The following is a 24,686-nucleotide window of genomic DNA, read 5'->3' as shown; positions in this document are numbered from 1 at the left end:
AAAACACATCCATTTATGTGGGGCCAAGCAGACTACAATCAACACTGACACACTAAACACCTGCAGTCGTCTTGACCCTGAACGACCCTACTACTGCTAAGATTTCCCCTTTATACAGATATCCACAACACAAGGAGCTGTTAAATAAATTATCCCGTCATATATAGCAGCACATTAAAACAGGACTTAAAAAAGGAGTTTTATGCCTTACCCTATGCCAGATGCATTTCTTTTTATATTAAACTGAAAAACTGAAATATGTAATAAAAAGTGGGGACAGTTAGAGAACCATGCTGATCCTGACAATCCTGGCAACGTGCTAATCCTGCACAACATAATGAACACAGGCTGCACAGGCAACATGGAAATGATCAGAACTTGATGCACCACATTTTTAAATTTTTTTTTTATTTATTGTAGAGGATGTTCTCAGTTGGTACCAGTGTTACTGCAGCTGTTTCTCTTTACTGCGCAAAAACCCTAGATTACAGTTTGCAGAGTAGGTTAGTTATATGGAAGAGAAAGGCTTTGTTCTTCAGAACAGAAAGTGACACACAGTAAATCGTACTGACAGTCTCTTCAAACGTTTTAAGAATGTTCCGTGCTAAAAATAACTACAGTAGTGTTCCAAGAAGCCACAATTTTAGAAGAAACTACTTTACTTTTAATAAGCAGCAGCCAGTAGCGTGTGTCACACCAGTTCCTTTAAAAACACCCAAGTTAGTTACCCACATGCTCAGGACCTCTGTTGTCAACTGAAGCGTTTACTCTTGCCTCCAACAGCTTGCACGTGACAAACTTCCACTGCAGCACCCAGCTTCTTCAGTTCACTCAGCCAGATTATCTGCTTGGGGGACAGGCGATCATTGGGACCTTTCACTTCCACCAGCTACAAAGAAAAGAAATGTGGATGACGATTAGTAGTGTGCCTCTAGAGGAACTGAAAGATCATTAGCTCCCACAGACTAATACAAATATTCTTTTATGGCGGTTAATTGCCATAAAAGAATATTTGCCATAACAAAAATAATACAGGTTTAGCACAAGGCCCAGTGGGTGCTAAATTATTAACCTACGTTCCAAAGTTTAATTGTAAGAGAATGGCCTTTTACATAGTAACTAAACTATCCACCAAAACACAGACAGAGGCACTAGTGAATGAAGATACCACATACTCAAAAATCGATCATCTGCAGCCTCACCTCTTCCAGCTGATACTGACAGCACCTTATTCAGATGTTCTAGAGAACTAAATTCTGCTATTCAGATGTGTGTGTTTGTTTTATAAACACGTAACAAGTTGCGCCAGCAGCCGAGATGTCCAATAGTCTGCTAGTGCCTGCTCCACTACCATGCAAGACACAAACCATTATTATTCACTCAATTTTTGTGCAGAGAGAGACATAGTTGTAGTTGCATATATTCTGTTTTTTGTGCAAGTGGTGACATTAGCAACCCTTTGCTAACAACAGTCAGAACGTGTAGGACTGATTAGCGACAGTTGCTTTACAGTACTTTTAATCAAAGACTTATCCTACAACAATACCTAGCGCCACCCCCCCGCTGCTTCTCACTACACCCATTAAAGCTACAGCAAAATGTGATGAAATGGCAGATAGATAGATAGACAATCACCCACTACTTGCCTTAGCTGCTGGGCAGATGAGCAGCAGATTTAACTCCACAAGAAGAAAGTAGTTTGTATGGGCTGACAACTGGAAGGTTTTATACCTAAGGGCAAGATCAGCTGAGCACCGAGTACTTCCCTGATGTCCCAAAATACCTTAAAGTGATTCGTGTGAGTACGCCACACAACCAGGTCAGGAAGTCCCCCTCTGCAATGGCGTAGATCTTTGGAAAGTCGCCTAAAAACACCACTCAGAAACATTCCTCCAAGGCAAGAGACAAGGCTCTGTAAGAGAAATTTTGCTAGTTGGCCTTTTTTTTTTTTTAATGTCATTTCCTGTACAGCCATTTCCCAACTCTCACAAGAATGTTCTGGGGCCCATCTCAGCTTTTTGTTTAGTCACATGTAACAAGAAACTTACTTACTTAAGTAGATGTTACCTACAGCAATATCCCTGCTGTTTTCCCAACTACTGGTACAGGAAAAGTGACCATATCAGGAAAAAGTAACAGTACTTGGGATTAGGGAGAACTGTGCTGAAGTCCCCCCTCAATTCCTCCGTCCCACCACTCACCATCAGTCTTGGCTCAGCGCCTCAGTACAAGCTGTGAGCCCACTACGGCCATATATGATTTGATGGCGAGCCTCATCAAATGGAGTGCTCATTCTGGACAACAGTTCCTCACCTGAACTTGCTGGAGAGAACTAAAACGCCCCCAGCTAACTACTGCTGCGGCTTTTCCCTCCTGAGTGGTCCAGATGTCAGCGATCAACTTTGCCAGCGTCTCTGAGGAAGCTGCATGAAGCTGCTGGAGTCTGGCCTCAATGACATCCCTCCTGTTCTCATAGAAGCTGTCGGTGTATAAATCCAGGGGGAACGTCTGTATAAAAAGGTAAATACAGCTCTGAGGAGTTGCCAGCAAAGCAGCAATTCCAAGAATAACAATGCCCTACTTCATATTTTTCTTCTCTCACCTACAAACTCACTCAGCCACTGAGTTGCTTTAACTTGACCATGCCTACCACATAAACCTTTATTAAATGGGAAAAGATTTGCATATATTTTAACACCCAATGCCAGTGCAACAAACGCTGGCCCCATCATAGCCTGTGCTCTGTTGGTTTTTGACCTCTGGACAGAGGTTTCCTTTTAACAGGCAACAAAGAACAAGCTATCTGCTCTCCAAACTCTCTGAGGAGTAATATTCTAATCAGGATCTGGAATCAGTATCAAGACTGCTCAGCTGCAGTGAGCAGTTTGAGGTGGAAGAACAAAGCAGTGATGAAACTGGGGAGTAACACTCAAGCCACCTAAAAGCAAAGAGCCTTATGCCTAATGCTGAACACATTATTGTAGAAAGTCACTGCAGCAATTATTCAAATTTGAATATGGATGAAAAAGGCTATCACATAGTAGCTGAGTGCCATTCTAGGTTTTCAAAGTCAAACGCAGTGAACCTACAAAACGGCAAATTTCAGCCTTACACAAAATGCTGCCACAGCTAATCCCACAAAAGTACAGCCTAGGAATGAGAGAATCAGGTGTGTGCTTTCAGCTGTTCGTGCCGGAGGCTCATGATAGCTTTGCTCTGCATTAATAAGAAACACTAGTTTAAAAAAGAAAAATTTGCAAATGAGCTGTAAATACTGGGCTTGTTATAACACAAACATACAAGTTGTTTCTTTTAAGTATGCATAATCTGCACACAAGACTATATAAAGGGAAATGTATTTAGGAAGGCAAGATCTATAGTAAATGGTAGTTTGCACTGACAAAGAATACCTGCTTTAACACATGACATTCATACATATACAGCATCCTACAAAAATAGCAGACACTCCACAAGAAGAGTTGTTTGACCAGCATTTGGAGCCTTCGGAGCTACAGCAGTCCTCTTCCTGTCTATAAGCCTGCATGCGCCTTCATGTCCCACCTCAAAATTCCAAAGCAAGGAGGACAACCCTAACTCAATTCTTTCTGCAAACAGTATTCAATCCTAAATTTACTTGGTCAGATGAACACAGGAATCAAGTAGCAAAGGCCATTTCAAAGAATAGCCATTACTCTGTAGTAAGCTGCCTCTCGTCATCATTGAGTAGCTCTTCAAGGATATGACCAAGAACATACTTACTTACAATCAAGTGCTCATGGCTTAGGAAATTATTTCAAGACATGACTGCATACAGACTCATAGTCCATGTCAATATGAAATAAACAGGCTATACGTCAGATTAGTGGGACACAGAGCAACTCAGGTATTCATAGTCGTGAGTTTAGTCCTACTGGCCTAACAAAATAATTGTACTGATTGATTCTCTAGATTTTTTACGTCCTTTGCTTAAGGGACTACGTAACGATGGCCTTGAGGGAATGTATCTCCCAGTCTGTCAATTAAAAAGAAAGATATTTGTAGTGGCCACTAATTAGGGAGACAGCCATCTTCAAAACCACCAGGTGGTTTTTGACTCAGCCACAAGGATTTCCACTTCATACTGGTGAAGAAAAGTAAAGGGGAGGAGGAGGGGGGAGAAAAGACAAGAAAAACCTGCCTGTTTCACCTCTAAAATATGAAGAAATTTCTACCTAAGATACCTCATACTGATATAAATCTATAATTTCTTACAATACAAATAAATCCAGTTAAGGAAAAGGATGGCACTGGCTGTTCTACCTCTTGGCCAGGGTTCCAATTAAAACCAGTGGCTTAAGGTGGAAGAAAGACAACAATTGTCTGGCTTTTTTTAGTTCTACAACATTTGAGATGGCTTTTTAGGGTTTTCTTAGCAAATGTCAGTGAGTGATCAAGTTTTCTAACTGCAACTATTAAAACTGTTTCTAGCTGTAATTTGTAGGATGTAAAGCATTTAGCTAAAAGCCACAAGTTCACCTGGAATCATTAATCTTAGGGTGTGGCAGGCAGTTCTTGGTGGGGTGTAGTGTTGTTCGCCCGTTCATTTCTTTGACAAAAAGGATGATCGCAAAAGCATAAACATGTTGGGGTGGCGCGGGTGGCGGCGTTAACAAACCTGAGTTTAAAAATGTGACTTACCTTTAAAAGCTATTGAAAAGAAACAGACTTTTTTTTTCTTTTTTTTTTTTTTTTGTTAATGAAATGCATCATCTTCAAATGAGATGAACAATGCTATGGTACAGCAGTATTCTTCCACTGGCTCTAAAGGAAGCTTTGACCAGTGAGTTCAGATATAGGACACATGCATTTAGACAGATGAATCCCACCCTATCTGACAGTCAATCCAGAATTAGATAGCAATTAGTTACTGAGGAGCCCTTTAGTAACAAGCCCAATATAACAAATAATAAAACCAAGCAAACACCAACATCTGTCTGGAAAGTCCCTCAGAATAAAACGTTCAACTAATCCCAAATAAGATTTTAACATGGTTACAGAGCCTATAGCAATGGGTAAAGAAAACCTTTCAAAATTACCTGATAGGAATTTCTGAAAACGTCGGGTATGTCATCCATGAAAATGATATCCCACATTAGAATACCATACAGTGTAATAAATGTTGAGCCTTCCCCATGAATGCCTAAAGGGCAAAATTTAATAAAAATGGAAACATTAATTTCTACAGCAATCTCATATTAAGATGTACTAAAACATCATGATCCAAACCAGAAACATGCTATGTTCAGGTATATACACAGCTGAAGTCGGTATAAACTAACATTACAGCTTCAAGTTGTAAATGCACTTTATTACTTCCGTAATTTGCTAATGCTTTTTATTTCCAGGCTAGAGGCCTTCATTTACAGCATAGGATTAAATTACTATGCCCTGTCACCAATAAGGCTTACTGTTCTAACTTTAGCAATTCTTAAGACACTATGTAAAAAAAAAAATTACACTAAAAAAATAACAAAACGTTTATACATATAATGCTTTATATTATGTATATACAAATACATGTATACATACATACACACAAGTATATGGAGCTATATATACAACACACACACATACACGTGCTGCATACAAGTATATTTATATGAACGTACACACACTTCACAAGCCCTGTGGGCAACATGTCCAGTTGTTAGTTACCCTCATAGTAAAAAGGTATGTCCCTGTGTTTGCTATATATGTATATATGTTCATACATATGTGTTCATACATATATGTGCTCATACACGTACTCAAAAGCTGGACACAGTCCTCAGCAACTGGCTTGAGCAGGGAGGTTGGACTGGGTAACCTCCAGAGCTCCCTGCCAACCTCAACCATTCTGTGATGTATGTTCTGTCATTAGTCTACAACATACTGTATAGAATATTGTATGTAATGTTACATATAATACATACAGATAATAGAATATTATTACATGTTATTATATTTTATATTTCTATATTATATTATATATAATACATAGTACAGTGTATATGTATTATGCATGCATGATATATCATACATATTCCAGAGAGGGAGAAGGAGAAGTAGAGCGTGCATGCATGCGTATGTGCATGTGTTAGCATGTGTGTGTAGTGCTGGACTGAGCACTCCGTTTCGTTAGGCCTACCACTAAATCACACGTGGCCATTGTGTGCTCAAAATTTGCACCGAGCCAACAAAACTGACGGTGAGTGGGTGGGAGCAAGGAATTGAGTACAGACTTCAGCACAATTCTCACAAATTATAAATATTGTCACCTTCCCATTTACCCTTTTCTGATATGGCCACTTTCCTGCAACAGTACTTAGGAACATATGAATAATATGAAATTATATTAAAATTTATATTAAATTATTATAAAATTTATATTAAATTATTATTTTATAAAATATAAATTTTATCTTAAAAATAAGCTGCCTACCTTTTCTGTATTTTTTCTGTAAAACAGACCTAGATATTCTTATTTGTCCATGGCTTTTCACAGCTCTTAAGTTGTAAAACCATATGAAACTCTACTAATAGAGCTGAAAATCAAGCTTTTTCAAAAGAAGTTGCCAAGTGCCTTGCTATTGTATATACTGTTTTCATGTTCATCTAGTACCAAAAACCAGTGGAAGTTTACCTTTCCTTAATGACACTCCCTTAAATGACACTGGTAGCATTTTACCCCTAACAAATAAAATAGCTGTTCACTAATAAGAAACACAAAGTTAAGTGATTTTCTATGGAGAAAAGAAGAAACATTGGGTTTTTTCCTAACACATTTCAAAACCACCTTAGGTGTATGGAGGCAGCAAATAATTAAAGGCCAGGAAGCAGGTCAAGTGGAAAATACATATTAGAGCATTTTGGTAAGGAAATTACATACTAGAGCCGTTTGGGAAGGAAACGGAATCAGACTAAAAACTGGTCTAATGAAATCAGCTAAAACTGGTCTATTAACTAAACTGTTTAGTAAATTGGTTCTTTACTCCCACAGTTACTTTACTGGGAAAAAAAAAAAGTTACTGTTACCCTGATCAAAACCATTTTGTCTGTAATGAGTTAACGCCAGCTCCTCAACTGAGCACATGACTGTGGATACACTGCAGTCTTCACCTCCTTCTTCACCAATATCCTCCATTAGAAATACAGATTTTCCCATTCCCATCTGAGGACACATCTTTCCTTTGATCGTAACCTGAACATACGACAAGAACTAGTTACTCTCCAGCATCACATTTAAAAAGCTGCAGCATAGGTATCTGAATCTCTCCTAAAACACCCATTTCTCCTTTTCAGTTTTCTTGAACTAGACCTGTTTCCAAAAATCAACTGAGTAAAATTTAACCTGCCATTCCCTTGAAATCGTTGTGTTTAGCTTTTATAAACTGGCAAATTTTTCAGAGACAAAATGGCTAGCAAAAATGCTGGGCAGATGGGAATGTGGTCTTTCTATATGCAGGACCAGAAAGAAGTAATACAGATGACTGAGGAGACCGATTCTGGACTGAGGAAAAGAAGGGCTCTAGGGACATATGCGGTGACGAGGCCGGGCAAGAAAGTGAGTGTCTGCTCTGACTTTGCACAGATACAGTTACCTTTGCAACAGTAAGGATAAGAATGAGTTTAAAAAAATCCGCTCCAATATGTTGCAAGTGCATCATACTGCACATTTGCAGAGCATGTATTTGCAGTGCATAACTCCCAAAGGTTACTAAAGAACCCTTGCATTTTTTGAGCCATTAATCTAATGCTGACAACATGCTAAGGTTACTATTACTTCTTACACACAGAACACTTGGCCTGGAAGACACCAGAGGCAATGCACTGATTTGATCAGACTCTTCACACAGAAAGGTTCCAAGAATGTTGCTGGTAAATTAGTGGAGTTTATAGCCGATCAGATTCATAACACATATTCAGTAAAGCAATGCAAATTAAATTGGTGTACAGCAGACTGACTTCAGCTAAGAAGCTGACCATGTAACAAATAAGTAGAAGTATTTGTTTACAAGAGGCTTTTGTGTAAGAAACACATTTGCATTAATTTTCCTGCAGTACAAATAAGTCAGAGGCTGGCGCACAGCGTGTAACAACAGTCTCTCAGACCAGAAAAAAAAAGACCTGATGAGTTGTTATTTCTCAGAAACCACCAGCAACTTTACTTACATGTGCCACATCCTCCACAGTTACGACTGGCAGATCATGAAACAGGCATCTGAACTGCTTGCAGCTTGGGGAGTCTCTGATTCGTAGGGCCCGTTGGTAGAGAGAGAGACGATGCCCAGTACGTACAAACGGGTCTGCCAGCCCATTTCTAATGCAGTCAATGGCCTAGCAAAGAGCAAGGTAACAAGCAGTAATTTAGAAAGACCTATGCACATCTGTCTCATCTTACTAAGTCCAAAAGATCAATTGATTTAAGGAGCACAAATTGTGAATGTAAAAAACAGCATATAAGACAGGGACACCTTTCTTACTTACGTACTGACGTTCTAACTAGTAAGTAGCATTTTGCACTAGTAGGCTTCTGGATTCAAATTTGCACTGGTACAGTAAAAAGAAATTACTCTCCGTTTGTACTGATCAATGTAAAACTAAGGAAGTGTAAATTCTACATAAGTGACCAGAAAAAAGAGCTGGTTCTAAGGTAGTATCAGCCTAACATTTTTAAGCCGGTTTCTTAACAGCACATAATATGGCAACAGAAGGATCAGATCAATTGTGCAAGAATGTACATACTGAACAAATTTTAGACCAATGGACTACTGCACTGAAGAACATCCAAGGTTAAATATGGACTCCAAAATTACTTCAAATCATGGTTCTGACATACTCTTTCTGTGACTTGAGGAAGGCACATTGTCCTAATTTATAAATAAGGAACAACAAACTATTTATAAACAAACTCTTTATAAGTAAGACGAACTCTTCCTTTGTACAACTGCTAATTCCAAATCTGGAAAAAGCTTGATATGGGGTTTAAGATGTAGAAGTGAAAACTGCAGATGCCTGACAGCCTATGATATTATTTCCTTTTAACAGACTTAGAGAATTAAAATGCAACACAAAATACAAGCATTTTAATCCCAATTCTCAATAGCCTTAGTGAGGGGAAAAAAAAAGGTCATCCTCTGCTTATTTTAAGTAACTCTACAACTGCTACTGTTCCTGGACTTAAAACTTTTTTAAATTTCTATTTTTCATTGCCAAATTAGTCAGGTATCTTAGGTGTGTTCAATTACATTGGTCTTCTTCGTCTTTTAGTTCGAAGTTGATTTTCGGTCTGCCATACTTCACTGTGACCTAAACAGTCCTACAGAGTTGCATCTTCAGTCAATATTTCTCCTTCGTATGTGACAGGAAAAATGGACATAATCTCCTGTACTTATAAATCCTCTGAACAACAGCTGATACAAGTACCACCTGCTGTTTGTTGCACAGAAAATTCATGGAACTGTAACTGAGCCCTAAAATGAGTTAGACGGTGGCTTCTACGCCTCGATGCTCTTGAAAAGAAAGTCTGTGAAAAGCTGGTGCTAGCTCACAAGGAATCCAAAGGCACAACGTGTACTGCAGCTTGCAGTATTCTCTGGTTCCTGTATATTCTGCTGCAGAAATCTTTCCAGAGGTGCCAGAAAGCTCTACAGAGATTTACAACAATCCTTGCCCTTCCCATATGGTTATTTTTGTCTCATTCGGCTACATGCCAGATAATCACTTAGGAAACTCAAAGACTGCTCACCATGTACACAGTGTTTCTAAAAGCCTTAAGACTGGCAAGTTTACCCACTGCACAAATAATTTGTTTTGTTTGTACAAACACACCCTAGTGTGTGTCTATGTGTCCATCCTACTGGTAGGGAAGAGGGTAAAGCTTCAGCAAAAGCTAAGATTACCTCAAAACCTCTTCTCCCCTCCTCTGCCTTCTAAGAGAATTAAACAGACACGGATGAACATAGCCTGTAATACATGCTATCAAACCATTAATGTTATTATCTACCAGGCTAAGGGTGATTAGTTACGGTTTCTCTTGTAGGACCATGGAAATAGTTTAAATTTGCTGTTAAAGACTGATAATTCTGCCAGAGCTGTGTACAAGTAACAGATTAGAAATGGGCTTTTCTACTGCTTGACTCCTTACAGGAAAAACCTCACAAAAAAACTGGTCCAGATATAGGAGGCAACCTTCTCCCCAGTGGCAACAGTTAGCCAAGGACTTAATTCTCTTAATTTTTTGTTTGAAAAAACAAAAAAACTCCTTCCAATCATGTTTGTTTTTTTTCATTCCAGATACTGCCTCATCATGACTCACATTCAGAAGCAGTAGTGTTTACTGCAAGAAGTTTCTCTGCTTCTCATACGTTAGGCAAATTTCTAAGGCAGAACAGCAAGGAAGCTGCGGCCTGATAACTCCATGCAATTTTTCATGCCAAATGGTGTTCTATGTAACAGAAAAAAGCAGGCCAACCAGGGATGAAGGTACACTCAATTTCTTAGGAGAAATTGGTTGCCTGACCTTGGAATTCCTACTAGTATCTGCACTTTTAGGAGCACCTACCCCCCGTCCTTCTCATAGGAAATATTTAAAAGAAATGTTTTCAGACAATGACTGCTGTGTGTCCAGGTTTACAGAATGCAGTTGTGAAGATACCTTCTTAGTGTTTTTCAAGTGCTGATGTAAATTCAGAGCTAGGCGATCCCACCATCGCCCTCTGCTGTCAGTACAATACACATCCTGAGCCAGAAGAGTCTGCAGCTCCTGCACCGCTTCCTGTAGCAACAGGATTATATCTTTATTAATGGAGTTAGAAAACCAAGTTGAAGTTTCATTATGTAATTAGCTTGATTCTTTCTCTTGTAATTACTGGGTACGACAAAATTTTGTCTCTGCGCAATTCAAACCCCGTTTTTACTCCAACACCCAATGTGTTCAGGTGCATGGATGTATCTTGAAAACTCTGGAATAGAGATATTTTTATGTAAACTTAAAGGTTAGCTGCCAAAAATACAGTATTTTCATCCTTCCTGTATTCGTTATTGTGTATCAAAAAGACCTGAATATTACTTGTTGCCTTTTTTGCAGAGGCAAAGTCAGAATAATCTGGTTTGCTTTAGCGTACAAGTCAGAGGCCTTTGGAGATGATAGCTCCTAAGGTGAAAAGGCGGGGATTTCACAGAATGCTTTTCTTCCAAGATTTCTTATTTAAAAGCAATGACCATATCTAGTGAAACACAGATAGCTTTAAATAACAGAACAACAATGTCTCAGCAACAGTCTTATGGTATATTACATATGGTAAATCTCCAAAGCATAAGCAGAAATCAAAACAATTTAAAACTTTATAAAGCAGCATGAAAAAAAGCTCTTTTTCCTTAAAAGTAACCTGTTAAGAGAACTGTAGCAAGTCCTGTCAAACATTATCACCATTTTCCAGCAACATCAGAAATGTAAACTGATATACAATGCTACATTAAACATGTATTCCTATTCACTCCACCACTTTACCTCATACATGTGAAGTCTCTGCAAAATTTCAACACCTTGAGAAAGGATTCTTGTATACACCCAGCCAACTGTGAAATGTCGCAGAAACTCAGGCAAAACTCTGTGATAGCTGAAAGGTAAAAGCAGCTTAGATCAGTTCAATGATGGCAATTTAAATTCTTAAAATTCTCTTACTAAGAATACTTATACCTAAAGCATTTACAAAAATTAAATGCCTTATCTATCAAAATTTAACTGAAATGAGTATCCCAGCTGCAAAGTCAAGAACCCAAGGGTAAGAAAATTGTTTAGCCGACGTAGAAGGTGCAAGCCGCACTTGCACAGCATATGTAGGTTTCAACAGCAGTGGAATTATTAGTAAGTTCTATATCAGATGCAAACCAATAATTTATTACATCATGTTTTGCTACTGCCAACTTGTTCTCTTACATCAGAAAGTTAACTTCAGAAACACAGCTGAACAAAAGAAAAAGGCTAGAACAGGCATTTCCTGCCATAAAAGATGACTAACATATTTTGGGTAGGCACCACTATGTTTCAACACAAAGTCTTTCAAATGTCTTATTGAAATAAAAACAGGTTTTTCCACTGCCTTCAGTGCGAAATGGAGCAGATCTCCAAATGACCCTCTATGAATATTATTTTAAATCTATTGCCATTAAAATGAATACAAAGCCAAACATAAGGCTTTAACTTTCGGTGTATCACTAAGCCAGAAAACAAAGTAATTGGAAGAAAAACTGATGAAGGATGCTTCAAAAACAATACACGTTCTTTCAGTTCTCAGATCTTTAGTAATGTTTCCTGAATGACACCCACTTGGAAGTTTGAAGAGATTAATAACCCAGTATGTTTTCCCATAATGTTTGCAACATGCTTTTGTTCACAGTGCATTTTCAATTCTGCTTATTGCTATTTGTCCAAAAGCCATAAAAACAAACTATGACAAGGGAGAAATAAGTCTCTTGTTGTCCTGCACTGGCCCACAGAACAGAATGTTTTAGTGCTTTATCCATGTCTACCAATTCATGCCCAAGATTTTATAAAAAAGGCCTTTTCATATAATGATTTAAAAGCTAAGAAAACAACCAGGAAGTTCAAAGCTTTCAAGAACATTAAAGCTTCTAAATTTATCAGGTTTAAATAATAACACTAGCCTGTAAGCCTCTCTCAAAATGAAAAGTACCAAAAGATAATACACTTATAAATGTATAATAAATACATAAATACATAGTTTAATATGAACACTAGCCTAGTTTTCTACCTCAAAGAAGGGTGATTTTTCAGTTCATTCCAGGTTTCTTTAGCACACATATATAGATGATTAGCTTCTTCCCAGTTCCCATTTACCATTGCAGTGGCTATATCATTTGACAGATGAGCAGCAGTTGCATACCTAAGGGAAAAAACCATAGTAACTGTATTAGGCTCAAAAAGCATTTATAATTCAAAGAAATCAATTCCTCCACAGAATACCTTTTAAAAACTCCCTTCCAGTCTCCAAAGACATTGAACCATGCAGACAACTTTATTCATAATCTTGTAAGATTGGCAGAGTTTACATTAGCAGGGTACATTATGTTTAAAATTACTTATAAACTAGAGAACGTATTTTTTGTTTTGTTCAGAGTCCCTTCTAATAATCATCACAGCAAATGAAGAAACAACTTTCATCAGCAGATGATCACGAAGCAAATAAACATGCTATTTTGGTTCAAAATGCAAGCCACTATGGATTCCAAGTCCTACTTGTATACAAAAATGCATTTAAAATAATTGCAAAAGTGCACTCTACCTAGAGTTCTAGATGATGAATTCTTATTTGCCTACACAAGTACTGCAGTAAAGCTGTTCTACAAATAAACAGATCTCCAGACTGCCAAAGCTCCCCCTACCTGATAAGATCTTCTCTGTCCTGGAAGACCTGTGTTTTCCTGTTTACAGTGTAACTGGGGAATACCATACGCCCCATGTTTACCATAAGGACTGTGGAGAGCTGGCCTTGGCCAGCACTACCGGCTTCTTCATCCTCCATCGACTCAGACAGTGAAAATAGCAGCAGAATTCGAGAAAAGACAGCCCGAGGGCCTTTACAGACCCTCACAGATTTTCCAGCCAAGTCCTTCACCCTGGAAGGACAAATAAAATAACTGTAACAAATGTTTTTTACCATCACTTATAAAAATTCAAATACACTGAAGGTAGTATGAAAATAATGTTTTTTCAAGACAATTAACGTGTAAACTTGATTTACCTTGAAAGAAGCAGCTTGAGAAACTATACAGTGCATAGTTCACCTCTAGTGAAAAGCTAAAGAAAAACATTAATAAGTTTAAGGGCCAAACTTCAAGCAGAATAGAATTGGAACTAACTGCCCTTTGGGTGCAGCCACTCCTGTTGCTATGCCAGGCAGTACCAACAAGCAACAAGCTGTGGTTTGCTGTTAGGTCAAGGTTTACAAACCACAATGTGAAATCCCCTGTTTTAGGGTATCTGCATTAGCACACCTTCATCCAGCCTTTTCATAGAAGTTAAAATTTCTGTTACTTGTCCCCAGGACAGCACAGATTTAAAACAGGATTTTCTCTATCTCATGGGGTAACTAGTATTTCAGCTGTCAACTACACCCAAGAGCATAACATTCCTGAAGTTGATCTGGCCAAGCAAGTAACGATCAGTGTCTTTTCTTGGGAGCATGGAGTAAGCGAGAGCCAAGGACCTTTTTGGAACGTAACTAAATTTGCCAGGTTCCGTTCCATTTCCTGAAGACGTTTTTTTCTAGCCTTTCTTTTTATAGTTCAAGCCCATATTCTGGAAACAATTTTATTTCTGTTAGAGATATTTATACGAATTATGCATCATGCATCATCACGTAGTTCGAATATCTAGTATCAAAGAGAAAAAATGAAATCTCAAGTGATACAAAGTATTTTCATAATGAAGTTTTCTATACCTGGATTAGAAGGAGGAAACAACCGCAACTCCTTAAATTAAAACATCCTTACTTGTCACAAAGTCCCAACATCCTCTAATACAAGATAACCATGGCTGTAGCTATGATCACTGTAGCTGTTTACCTGTGGACCAAATGAAGCGCAATGCTACTGCAGACAATGAAACCAGTGTGAAATACTATTTTTAATGGAATGGGAACCAATAGAGCTCCTGTTGTCTTTTGAAAACAACAAAGACCAAATAAAACTACTTTAAAAGAAGCTAACCATACTATGCAAACCTCCCAGTTGTGACGCTCTGCAAGCCCAGCACTGAGCTAGCATTAGGCTTCTCTTTTGGCATAAGGAAAGACCTTACTGATTCACGTAATAATAATTCTTCATGGAGTGATGACTTTAAAGTTCTTCTTCCAATACTAGACCCCTTTTAATACAAGGAATTTTGTGGAGAATCATGTGACAGATTGGGTGGGGCCGGGGAACATATGTCCAATAAACATAGCCATGCAAAACTTGACAAAGCTTTGTATCTCTCTTATTTGAAAAAGGATACCACAGGAAAGACATATTATGTTATTGAGGCAAATGCAGTACATACTGGTATCTGTCAGCTTTCTACCCATCCTGGATTTTGTGCAGAAAGGATTCCACAATTACTGAGTTCAGACTCTAGTTCTCCAGCCTAATAGACAAGCTACCTTTGTTTACATGCATTATTATTCATACAGTTACTTTTTGGTATGAGTTATTAAGAGAGGTAACAGCATAAGAAAGCTTACAAACTCCAGAACTGACTTGTACCCTAGCACCAGTACCCTGGTTATTTACTTTAGTTCAGATTCCTAGACTTTTTGTGGATGTTGTAGCTACAGAGCCAGCCCTAAACACCAAGAATGGCAATGCTGTAATCACTCCCATTAGGGCAAAATGACACCTTAAACCTGAATCTGGACCCCAGAAGACCTGGAAGTCAAGGGCATCTGAGACACACAGCTGTGATAGCCACAGTGAAAAAATACACAGGAAAGAACGAACACTTTGTCAAGCAAACAATCTTTTCCCTTTAAAATATTGCTGAAAAGGAGGTTCTATGCTAAAGTACAAAGTCAATCACAAAAAGAGAGATCATTGCTCCCCTCTAACTCTATTAAAAGAGCTCACCCAGCACATGAACATCACATAGCTGCTTTAATAGGCAATGACTTTCCCTAGGTCTTCCTTTTCTGCACCGATTTTGCTTTAAATAATTCAGGAACGTTCCCCTGTGTAACTGAGTATCTTTGGAGACAGATAATCATGCCCATAGTTGAAAAGCATGACATAGTTTAAAAAAAAGTTTAATATTTACCCTTCTGATTGACCTGCTGTGAATCAAAATTTAATGCTGCCCTTTTTTATTCATAAATTTACTAAATCCATTCCACTCTTCAAAAGGCATCTAGATTGAGTCCTTTGAAGCGTCACTTACATTCACCTGCAAAATTTAACTATAAACAGAGTTACCTTTTTAAAATCACTGTCCCAATACCAGCCTGACTTCTGCCGAAGACTGAACGTTGTTTTGCCAACGTCAGAAAATCATCCACAAGTTGCTGTTTCTGACCATTTGGGTTTGGCAAGTGAAAGATCTTTGCTAGTGTTTTTAGCTCAGGGGCTGAAAGCAAATCCAACCCTTCACACAGGTCTTCCAGTTCAGATTCTAGAAGCAAAATGATCCACATACATTCATTATGTGCTATACATATACACTCAAGCAACAGCTCAAAATATAGTACATTCATATAACCTAGTACTAATCTCATCATTTAGATTCTTCAAACATGTATTATCAACATTAGCTGGTTCAGCTTGAAATTCATTCTCTTCACAGGTCCAGACTGAAGAAACAGAATAATCAGAAAAAAATCCGTTTGCAACTTCAAAACAAAAGCCAATATAAAGAATTTCTGCTGAGTTACAAAAAAAATGCTGTTCAGAAAAATTTGTCTTCCTGATGATTAAAATTTTGCCCAATGCAAAAAAAAAAGTGCTGCCAGGGAGCAGCAGCAGCACAGCTGCTCAACAAGGGGGAATGAGCCAGGAGTCAAGAGCGACCACAGCACTGGCAGTGTCCTCACCAACTCTGGTGCAGTCCCACAGTAAATTAACAGAATTTACGGGCAGAGCAAAAGTCCTGATAACAGACTCTACTGGTCGCCTCTGAAAAGGCACGATGATGAATCAGGTCCAGGGTCAATCTAAATGACGAGCCGACATAAGAGACAAGACTACAATTTATGTCTGAGATCTGACCACAGTACGGGGCAACAAACAAGACTGGAAACAACCACCTGCAGCACTGGTTGGAGGTCCAGCTGGCCAGAGATGGACGAGGCCAGGGACAGCTCAGGGCGGTACTGAAGGATATTAAGTAGAGCTTCTGGACTAATGTGCAGAGGCTGTGCAGGTCACGGTCTGAAAGGAGGCTGGCGAAGGTAAGCGAGGCCTACTGTTGCACTTATAGCCCTGACATGTATTTAGCTGTCCCTATTACCTAATTTGCACTAACAGCCTTTATTATTAATGTAACACAACACAACTCATCTAGCTGAAACCTTTATTCTGCTCCTCTAATTCTTAAGGCACAGACAAGCATATAATGCATTAAACTCTAACATGACAGAACTGCAGATTTTATTTGTAATATTTTTAACATTTATTAATGCTGGCCATACCTGTTTGCAGAAATCTGGCTTCAGCCAGTTCTTCAATTATTGGTGACAAATCCATACTTATCTCTCCATACTCTATTTTGTTCACCTTTAACCAGTTCAGCTTGCGTTGAAAAAGTCTGACATATAACTTCTGCCCACCAACTGCAAATTTAATTAGAGCAGGGAAGGATGAAAAGAAAATTAAATCCTAAAACACAGTACTATGCATAATCACTATCTTACCTAGAAAAATTACTTCGATGAAGATATTCTCTAAAACAGGTTTTAAATCTGCCCATGTTCTACCAGCAGATTTGGTAAAATAGCAGAATTCACTTTTTCAAGTAATTATTGCTCATTAGAATCTCTAAGGTTTGTAGATAGAAAATTATTACAGTGTATGTTATAGGTGATGAACGGTAATGTAGGTAATGCTAAAAGGCATCTTGGACACACTTACCCTTTAAGAAATAATTTGTTTCCTATGAAAAGACAACTTCATTTTTCAAACTCTGCATATTGTGATGTTAAATAGGTCTTTTTGCTTTAACACTCATTCAATAACCAACGATTTGATGCTGGGGGACAAAAGAAGCTGTAGTCTGACAGAATGACTTCATAACCACAGAATACCTCTCTGTGTAGCAGTCTTCAGATTCTTATTTTTCCAAAGATAAGCTTTATTTTACTAATGTACCTACTGAAAACAAGGCAAAAAAACTCCTATTGATTTGATTTTTATCAGGGAAGTGCTCTCTTAAAGTACCTTTTAAAAATAGTTTTAAAATACTAACAATGCTGAAATTCAACAAAATAGCTTATTAAATCTTAGCTGAAAATAGTCTAGCTATTATTACTTCATCCAGCACCCTTCTGAATACTTAATTCATCCCTCATTAACTTCTAATTTTTTTATCCCTGTCTGCTGCTGCTTGACTGAAACTGATCTTTAATACAAACAGACACTGAAACACTACCAGACCTAGATATACTTAAGAAATGGCAGTTAACTTTTACATGCTTATTTATTCTCCTGTCCTTAAAAAGACTTTTTCAGACTTTTTTTTAATAGAATGTTTCCAGGATCCATTCACTGAGACAACTACATCCAGATGCATAAGCTTGTAATTTTCTCCATGGGGTTTTGTAACTTCTTTGAAGTCTGTCTCCAGTTCTTACAACTCTGCAAAAAGGTCCAGTAACACATGAACATCCTTCCTCCAGCCCATGGAAATTGACCAAACTAGGGCTGCAATGCAGCAAAGGCATGTGCGGACTGCTTTCTCAGTAAAGGATTTGAATGACAAATAGAAGAATAAAAAAGTATTGCACAAGTAATTAATCGCTTCTTAAGCACCCTGTTCTGCAGTACATTACCTTTGAAGGTTTGGGGAATTTTTTTTTTCTTTTGTAGTTCTTAAGAAAATTTCAGGTGTATCATTGAAATAAAAAATTCGCCCTAAGTTGAAATATTATCAGCCACAAGATGCAGACGATCTTAGAATATGATTCATTAAAATGCAACAGAAAATGATTACATTATTTTTTCTTGCTCAGTTTTCTGTACCTCAGTTCCACTGGTGACTATAAATCAGTATTTCTCAGATAAGATTTTTCTGATCTATAAAAGTTGGAAGGAGGATTTCACAAAATGTATTAAGTAGCGTCACTACAACTATGTGCTTGCATTTACATTCTTCCAACTGCAACATGCACTGAAATTAAACATGAAGAATACAAAAGACATTTTTTAATATTACATCTAAGTGTAATGTAAGTTCCATACCATAAGTTCACCGTAAGTTCAGACAGATCTCATCTTGAACACAAAGCCTGACATTGCACTGCATATTACTTGTTATGGATACACCTCTGCCTTTCCCTACTTTTATTTCCTGTTTGCAGTACTTCAAAAATTGGCAGTGCTCTCCATCCAACATAAAAGCCATACGCTTTTGAGAAAACTGGGCGGGCAGGCAGGCAGGCAGGAAGGGTTTCTTCAAATTTGATCCTTTGAAAAATATCATTCCTTTCATAGTAAGCATTAGACATAACTCACTGAAGAAAGGTAGACATTTTAGCAGAAAACAATTAAACACTAGAGAATACCTATGTTCAAGCAACTTTGCAGTATTAAGCACGTGTGTGTGGTTTTTTGTGTCATGACAACTGAAAGACAACACTTGCTTGGGTAGAAACTTCTAATGTAGAACAGATAACCCAACTACCTGAACTTTTAAAGTATTCCATCTTGGATTTCTTGAAAGTAAAGACCTCCATCTGTCACTTGTCCAGAATTTGTTATCTATTGACTTAATGCTATCTGATCACTTCTCATAGACGAATCACCGCATTTTTCCTACCCTGCAAAGAGAGGTTGTTTTATTTGTGACTCTAGCAGTCAGTGCAGACATGGATTTATCAGCACCACTTTGCAATAATGCTTTCTCTATTCTGAACTCCTGCGAGATGAGAATACTGAAATCACACTACTGAAAGAGAAACAAGCACTTCCTTTATCTAACAGGACAAGTTAATATTACTGATCAGTGTTGTACTCATCCAGAGGAGGGAACATGGAAATAAGGAAGCTGCATCCTGAACATCTCTTCTAGTATTTGTCAAAGCAGCCAAAGCCTGCATCCACTAATGACCGAACTGTAAGTTTATTCCTAGATCTTCTCTGGATGTAAATGATATGCATCTGCTGCTTGCCTCAGAGCCAGTGTTGTTGCTTATATTCCATTCTTTCTTTATATATTCCCATTTTAACTATCACAACATAAACAACTATCACAACAAGGCATTATCAAGCTCCAAGATGTCACTGTATACACATTTGGGTGGAGCAAGTTAACTATTTTAATATTCTTATGGCCTCGAGTGCACCAATAGGCTCTGCAACCCCATCCCACAGGTCTGGCTGCTTCTGTTCAAGGTCAGCTCTGATATGGTGCAGGTGTGTAAGCTGGGCTCAGGCTGCTGGCAAGAGCTTATGTGAGGCTTTGTCAGGGCCTCCTCCCATTTGCTCAGCAACTGTACTTAAGCTCAGCCTGCACTCTCGTCTAAGTTCTGCTGTGGCATGTCAGTGACTTGGCGTCACCTTGCACCTGCCTTGTCACTATGGTCTTGCCTGAAGAACTGCCACCACTGGAGCATGGCTGACTCCAGTACTGGCACTGGATCCACTCTGCTCTTCTTCTTTGGGCAATGTGGGCTTGTGCCCCTTGCAGGTGAGGAGTGGATGTGATGTGGCCCCTGCCTGCCCTGCAGTCCCCTTTGGCTCCTGGCTCATCCTCCAATGCAGAGTAGTCTGCTCCTGCTGCTCCCTGACAAATATAGTCCCGTTATGATCTCATCTTACTTACAACACTCTCGTAACTTCTGTTAGTACTATTCTTTAACTTTTTTAAGGTTTGGTATTACTGCATAACTGTAATTATTACAATATAATCTGTAAGAGCTTAACTGTGACCAGGTAACTACTGCAGAAACACCTGTGTAAGTTTAGAGCCCTAATTCCTCCTCTGGTGCTTCTTCACCTTCTTAGCAACCATCTCTTAAGGTGGTTTGAGTCGGCTCAGCTGACTTTTTCATTGGGGCAAATGAAGAATGTTCTTGGGGTCCTTTCCAGTTGCTAAACTTTGGAAGAAGATCTTATGTCAAAAAAGGCATTTCTGAGATTGTTCCACCACAATTTAAGTGCTTCCTAGAGAAACAGATATGCACTGACTCAATTTTTTTAAGAAATTGAGATTGTAAACTACTTATCAGGGCTATATTTCTTCCTAAAAAGCTCAAGCCAACACTTCTTCAATTCTGTCACTCAGTATCCTGTATTAAAAACCTTGTGATGTCATATACACTACCCTAACTTAATTCTATTATTCTCCACATCTATCCAAGTTATTAGAAAAACACTTACTGAAAGTCTCCTTTTGGCCTTGGAAAAATTTCACACAACTGCTAATCAAAGTCATGACCTTCATATTTCCTTTTGTAACATCTACCCACAATATAATTTGGAACTTTATAGAAACAAACATTATAGGACTAAGTGCTCTGAACAGCTCGAACACTTTTCTTATACTTTTGCAATGGGGAAGCAGTCTAGAGACTGTTGTACATTAGCACAGAAAAAAATATAATCTACAGAGAGGAAAAAGACCGAATACACAACAGTTTCACACAGGGAAATACTATTTTTTAGTGTGATAAACTTTATAGCCTGCTAGTTAAGCCAAGCTCAATGAACACAATACATTAATAAGGGCAGGCAGCTTCTGATTTTTTTATTTTTACCAGCAGATATATATGCAACTCTCACTTTCGTATGTTCAGCTCAGATGCATGAACTGAGCTCATATGAACATATACCTAAAAATACTTTGTGAGGCAGCTGTATATTACTATAGTAGCTTAAAACAATATAAATGGTTATGCCTGCAGTACTCTGAGATACAAATTTTCTTGGGGAGGTTGTTATAAGCTTATTTCCATTGTGATGCTCAAAGTTTGCAGCTCAAGTGCTGGTGCAACTACTCTGAATTACAGTTTAAGACAAGTTATAAACATACATAAAAATCTGGAGGGCTAGTTTTAACTTGCATCGCTTCTGCCATGCTTTTACTGTAAAACTTATATGAGTATATGATTCAGGTAACATGTCTGCTTTGAATCTTTTCTAAATATGGAGGGCTTAAATCTCCAACATTCTGGCTCCTACTGAAATTAATGAGAGTTAAAAGTACTAAGCTACCTACAAGAAAGTAACTGTTAATTAGTAACTAGCATTCTAAACACTGGGTAATAAGCATAAGAATAACCATGGATTCACACCAAGCACAAAAGTAATCTGTAAATGTGCTGAATCAAAGCTCAAAAACACAACTTCAGAAGTATTTTTTTCAAGGTCCATGTATCCAGCACAGGTCTCTTCATAACCCCATTTTGTACAATTCCTATACGTAATAATCATCAAAAGTTTGGTGTTAACTGATACACTTTTTCTGTGCTACGAGTTTCCTTCTTTGGAAACATGTTTAAATGCAGCAGTAAGTTGACTTAAGATTCTAAAAAACAGTATTAAAACAGCAAAAAAAGTATTACCCCCCCCCCGCTGAAGTATATGTAATAATTCTCTCTCTATTTCTTACAAGTATCCACTATTTATCCTTACCTTCCATTAAAGCAACATTAGGAAAGTTTACCTACAAGAAGCCACTGAGGGATACGTCTCCTGACAAAAAGGAGCTTGTTCCCTTAAGGAATTTACTAAGTTAAATTGCCCATTGGTATAGCGCTCTTTGCATAAAACTATGTAACAGTTTTCTCTACAAAAGGTAATGTGAAAATATATTAAAAAAAAAAATACCTGATAATTTGCAGAACTTGGTTATAATGCTCATGTCTTGCTCATCAAAAAGTCTGACATCATCTTCGTTCTCCAAGACTGCTCGTAGCACCACTAAAAAATTCTGGAGGTAATATGGGTGACCAGGAGAGCTGGGCACAGAACTAACCTCATTTATTTTGTCTAAAATATCCCCAAAGGAATTTTGAAATTCTACCTTTTCCACAGTTTCTGACAAAGTATGATTAATCTCATGTTTAAAGTCTTCTTGAACTTCCACAGGAAGTACCTGTACATCACCCTTGCTTAAGCCATTTTGTGTACCACAGTTCACTTCTGACTTGGAGGAAGGAACAACCTGAGTGTGAGGCTGAATCTTGACTTCCAAACTACTGGCCAGTTCTGCTGAAGTATAAATGGCTAGATGTGTTTCAAATTTATCAGGACTAAGTATTACACTTTCAGACCTACTTTCTGAACCAATTGGTAACCTTTTGCCATTAATGTAATCAGCTGGTAATGATACTCGAACAATATCCACAGGGTTTTCTCCATTGCACTTGTTTATTTCTTCTTGAAATTCAGGTTTCTCCTTTGAAAAATTTTGTTCCTGGCACTCTCTCTGAGCAAGCTGATTTTCTTTCTGAGAACCATGCCCAGCAAAAATCTTATCATCATCACCATTCCATGCTGCAGCACTTTTGCCCATATTGTGAACAGCTGGAGGCGAAGAGTCAATCTCTTTATACACGATCTGTTTTCCTCCCTGGATACGTCTTCTGGACAGTTTAGATGACAAGCTTCCCAACGAGATTATTTTAACTGTTTGAGCCTGTGGTTCATTGTTAACACTATGGACTGAACTTTTATTGCTAAAGTAAGGACTAATCTGTTGTGCTGCACTCCCTTCCATTTTCAATAAACTCCTTTTGGAAGGACTAGCTTCTAGATTTAAGAGGTTTTTTGAAAAATATGAGCTGGAATTATGGTTCACATTTGCAGCTGTGGGACTCTCGTTCCTAAGAGAGTTGAGTGTTGAATCAATAACGCCAATCTCACAATGATTTCTCTGACATGCTTCATCCATGTGCTCATTGATTCTGTATCGTGGCACCATTTGCCCACACACGGGACAGGTAATTTTGGCAGGGGGAACATTGTTAAAAAAGGAAATAATAGAGGAGGATGCTGAAGGTATAGATGGTGCTCCTTTATGTTCCAGCTTTTTTGTTGTTCCTTTTTTTTCCTTATTTTTACTAAGTGACAAACTTATTCGGGATCTCTTAATTTCTGAAGACACAGCTTCTGCCATTACAAAACTTCAAAGCATTTACATGGCACAGGCAACTTCATTCAAGCCATATTTCCTTATTCTGTAATACTTAAAAAAAAAAAAAAAGGACTTCTGTTAGGTTTGCATCTGTAATCCTGACACGCCTTCAAGAAAAAAAAATATTGAATGAAAGATTTTCTATGGTACCAAATACAACCAACATGAACGAGCACAGAAGAAAAAATAAAACAGTAGAGGTGGAAAAGTCAAGCAATCTTTAACGGCTACAATACAACCGTCCCTTTACCTTCTCACTAGGCAGGCAAGGAAGCACACCATGAATGGCATGCTGAGCACTAATGCCAGCTTCATGGGAATGGTTTAAAAAATGGAAATACTACTATGCACTTTGACTATTTAAATGCCATGTTCGCTTGCTGATGTAAATGAAAATTTGCGACAAAATTCAGGAAAGGACATAGTCCTCTAATTTTTGTCATTATCTTGTTTGCTGGTTACAGGCACACCGTTTCTTGGTGCCAACTGCCCACTTTTACAGCGCACGTAGAACATGCACGCGTGCGTACCAAGCACCGGCGCGTGTCTCGCAGGGCACCCGATCGCTGTTGCGGCGGTTCGGAAAGCGCCGGCCGGGCAGCGCTCTCCCGAGGCCTTTCGCAGCAGCCCACGCCGCTCTGCACGGCGCAGGGGCAGAGGAAGGGCAAGCGGCTCTGCGCGCGCCCTCGATGCGTTCCCGACGAGCATGGCGGCGCCTCAGGTTTCTGAACCCATTCCTGCTGCGGCCCGGCAGGCGACAGCCGCCTGCCTCTCGCCTGCCCGCCCCCGCCACCCCCCCCGCCTCCCCTCGCGAGGGGCCCAACCG

General features: G+C 38.6%; 1 protein-coding gene across 1 annotated transcript; it reads right to left on the bottom strand.

The window, feature by feature from the left end:
- Positions 1-368: 368 nt before the first annotated feature.
- Positions 369-24,354, bottom strand: FAN1 (FANCD2 and FANCI associated nuclease 1). Its single transcript, XM_082005106.1, has 13 exons — positions 22,552-24,354; positions 17,199-17,339; positions 15,988-16,183; positions 13,426-13,659; positions 12,795-12,926; positions 11,531-11,639; positions 10,676-10,795; positions 8,191-8,355; positions 7,054-7,219; positions 5,076-5,179; positions 2,314-2,508; positions 1,784-1,912; positions 369-889 (listed from the first exon to the last, which is right to left on the bottom strand). Exons 1-13 carry the CDS (start codon positions 23,840-23,842, stop codon positions 752-754), a joined length of 3,120 nt encoding a protein of 1,039 aa, XP_081861232.1. The 5' UTR covers positions 23,843-24,354; the 3' UTR covers positions 369-751.
- Between the last annotated feature and the right edge of the window lie 332 nt (positions 24,355-24,686).

The sequence above is a fragment of the Phaethon aethereus genome (assembly GCF_964289735.1).
Source record: "Phaethon aethereus genome assembly, chromosome: 12".
NCBI classification, from domain to species: Eukaryota; Metazoa; Chordata; class Aves; order Phaethontiformes; family Phaethontidae; genus Phaethon; species Phaethon aethereus.
Note: the sequence above shows the minus strand (reverse complement) of the source record. Positions and strands in the feature narration are given on the sequence as shown.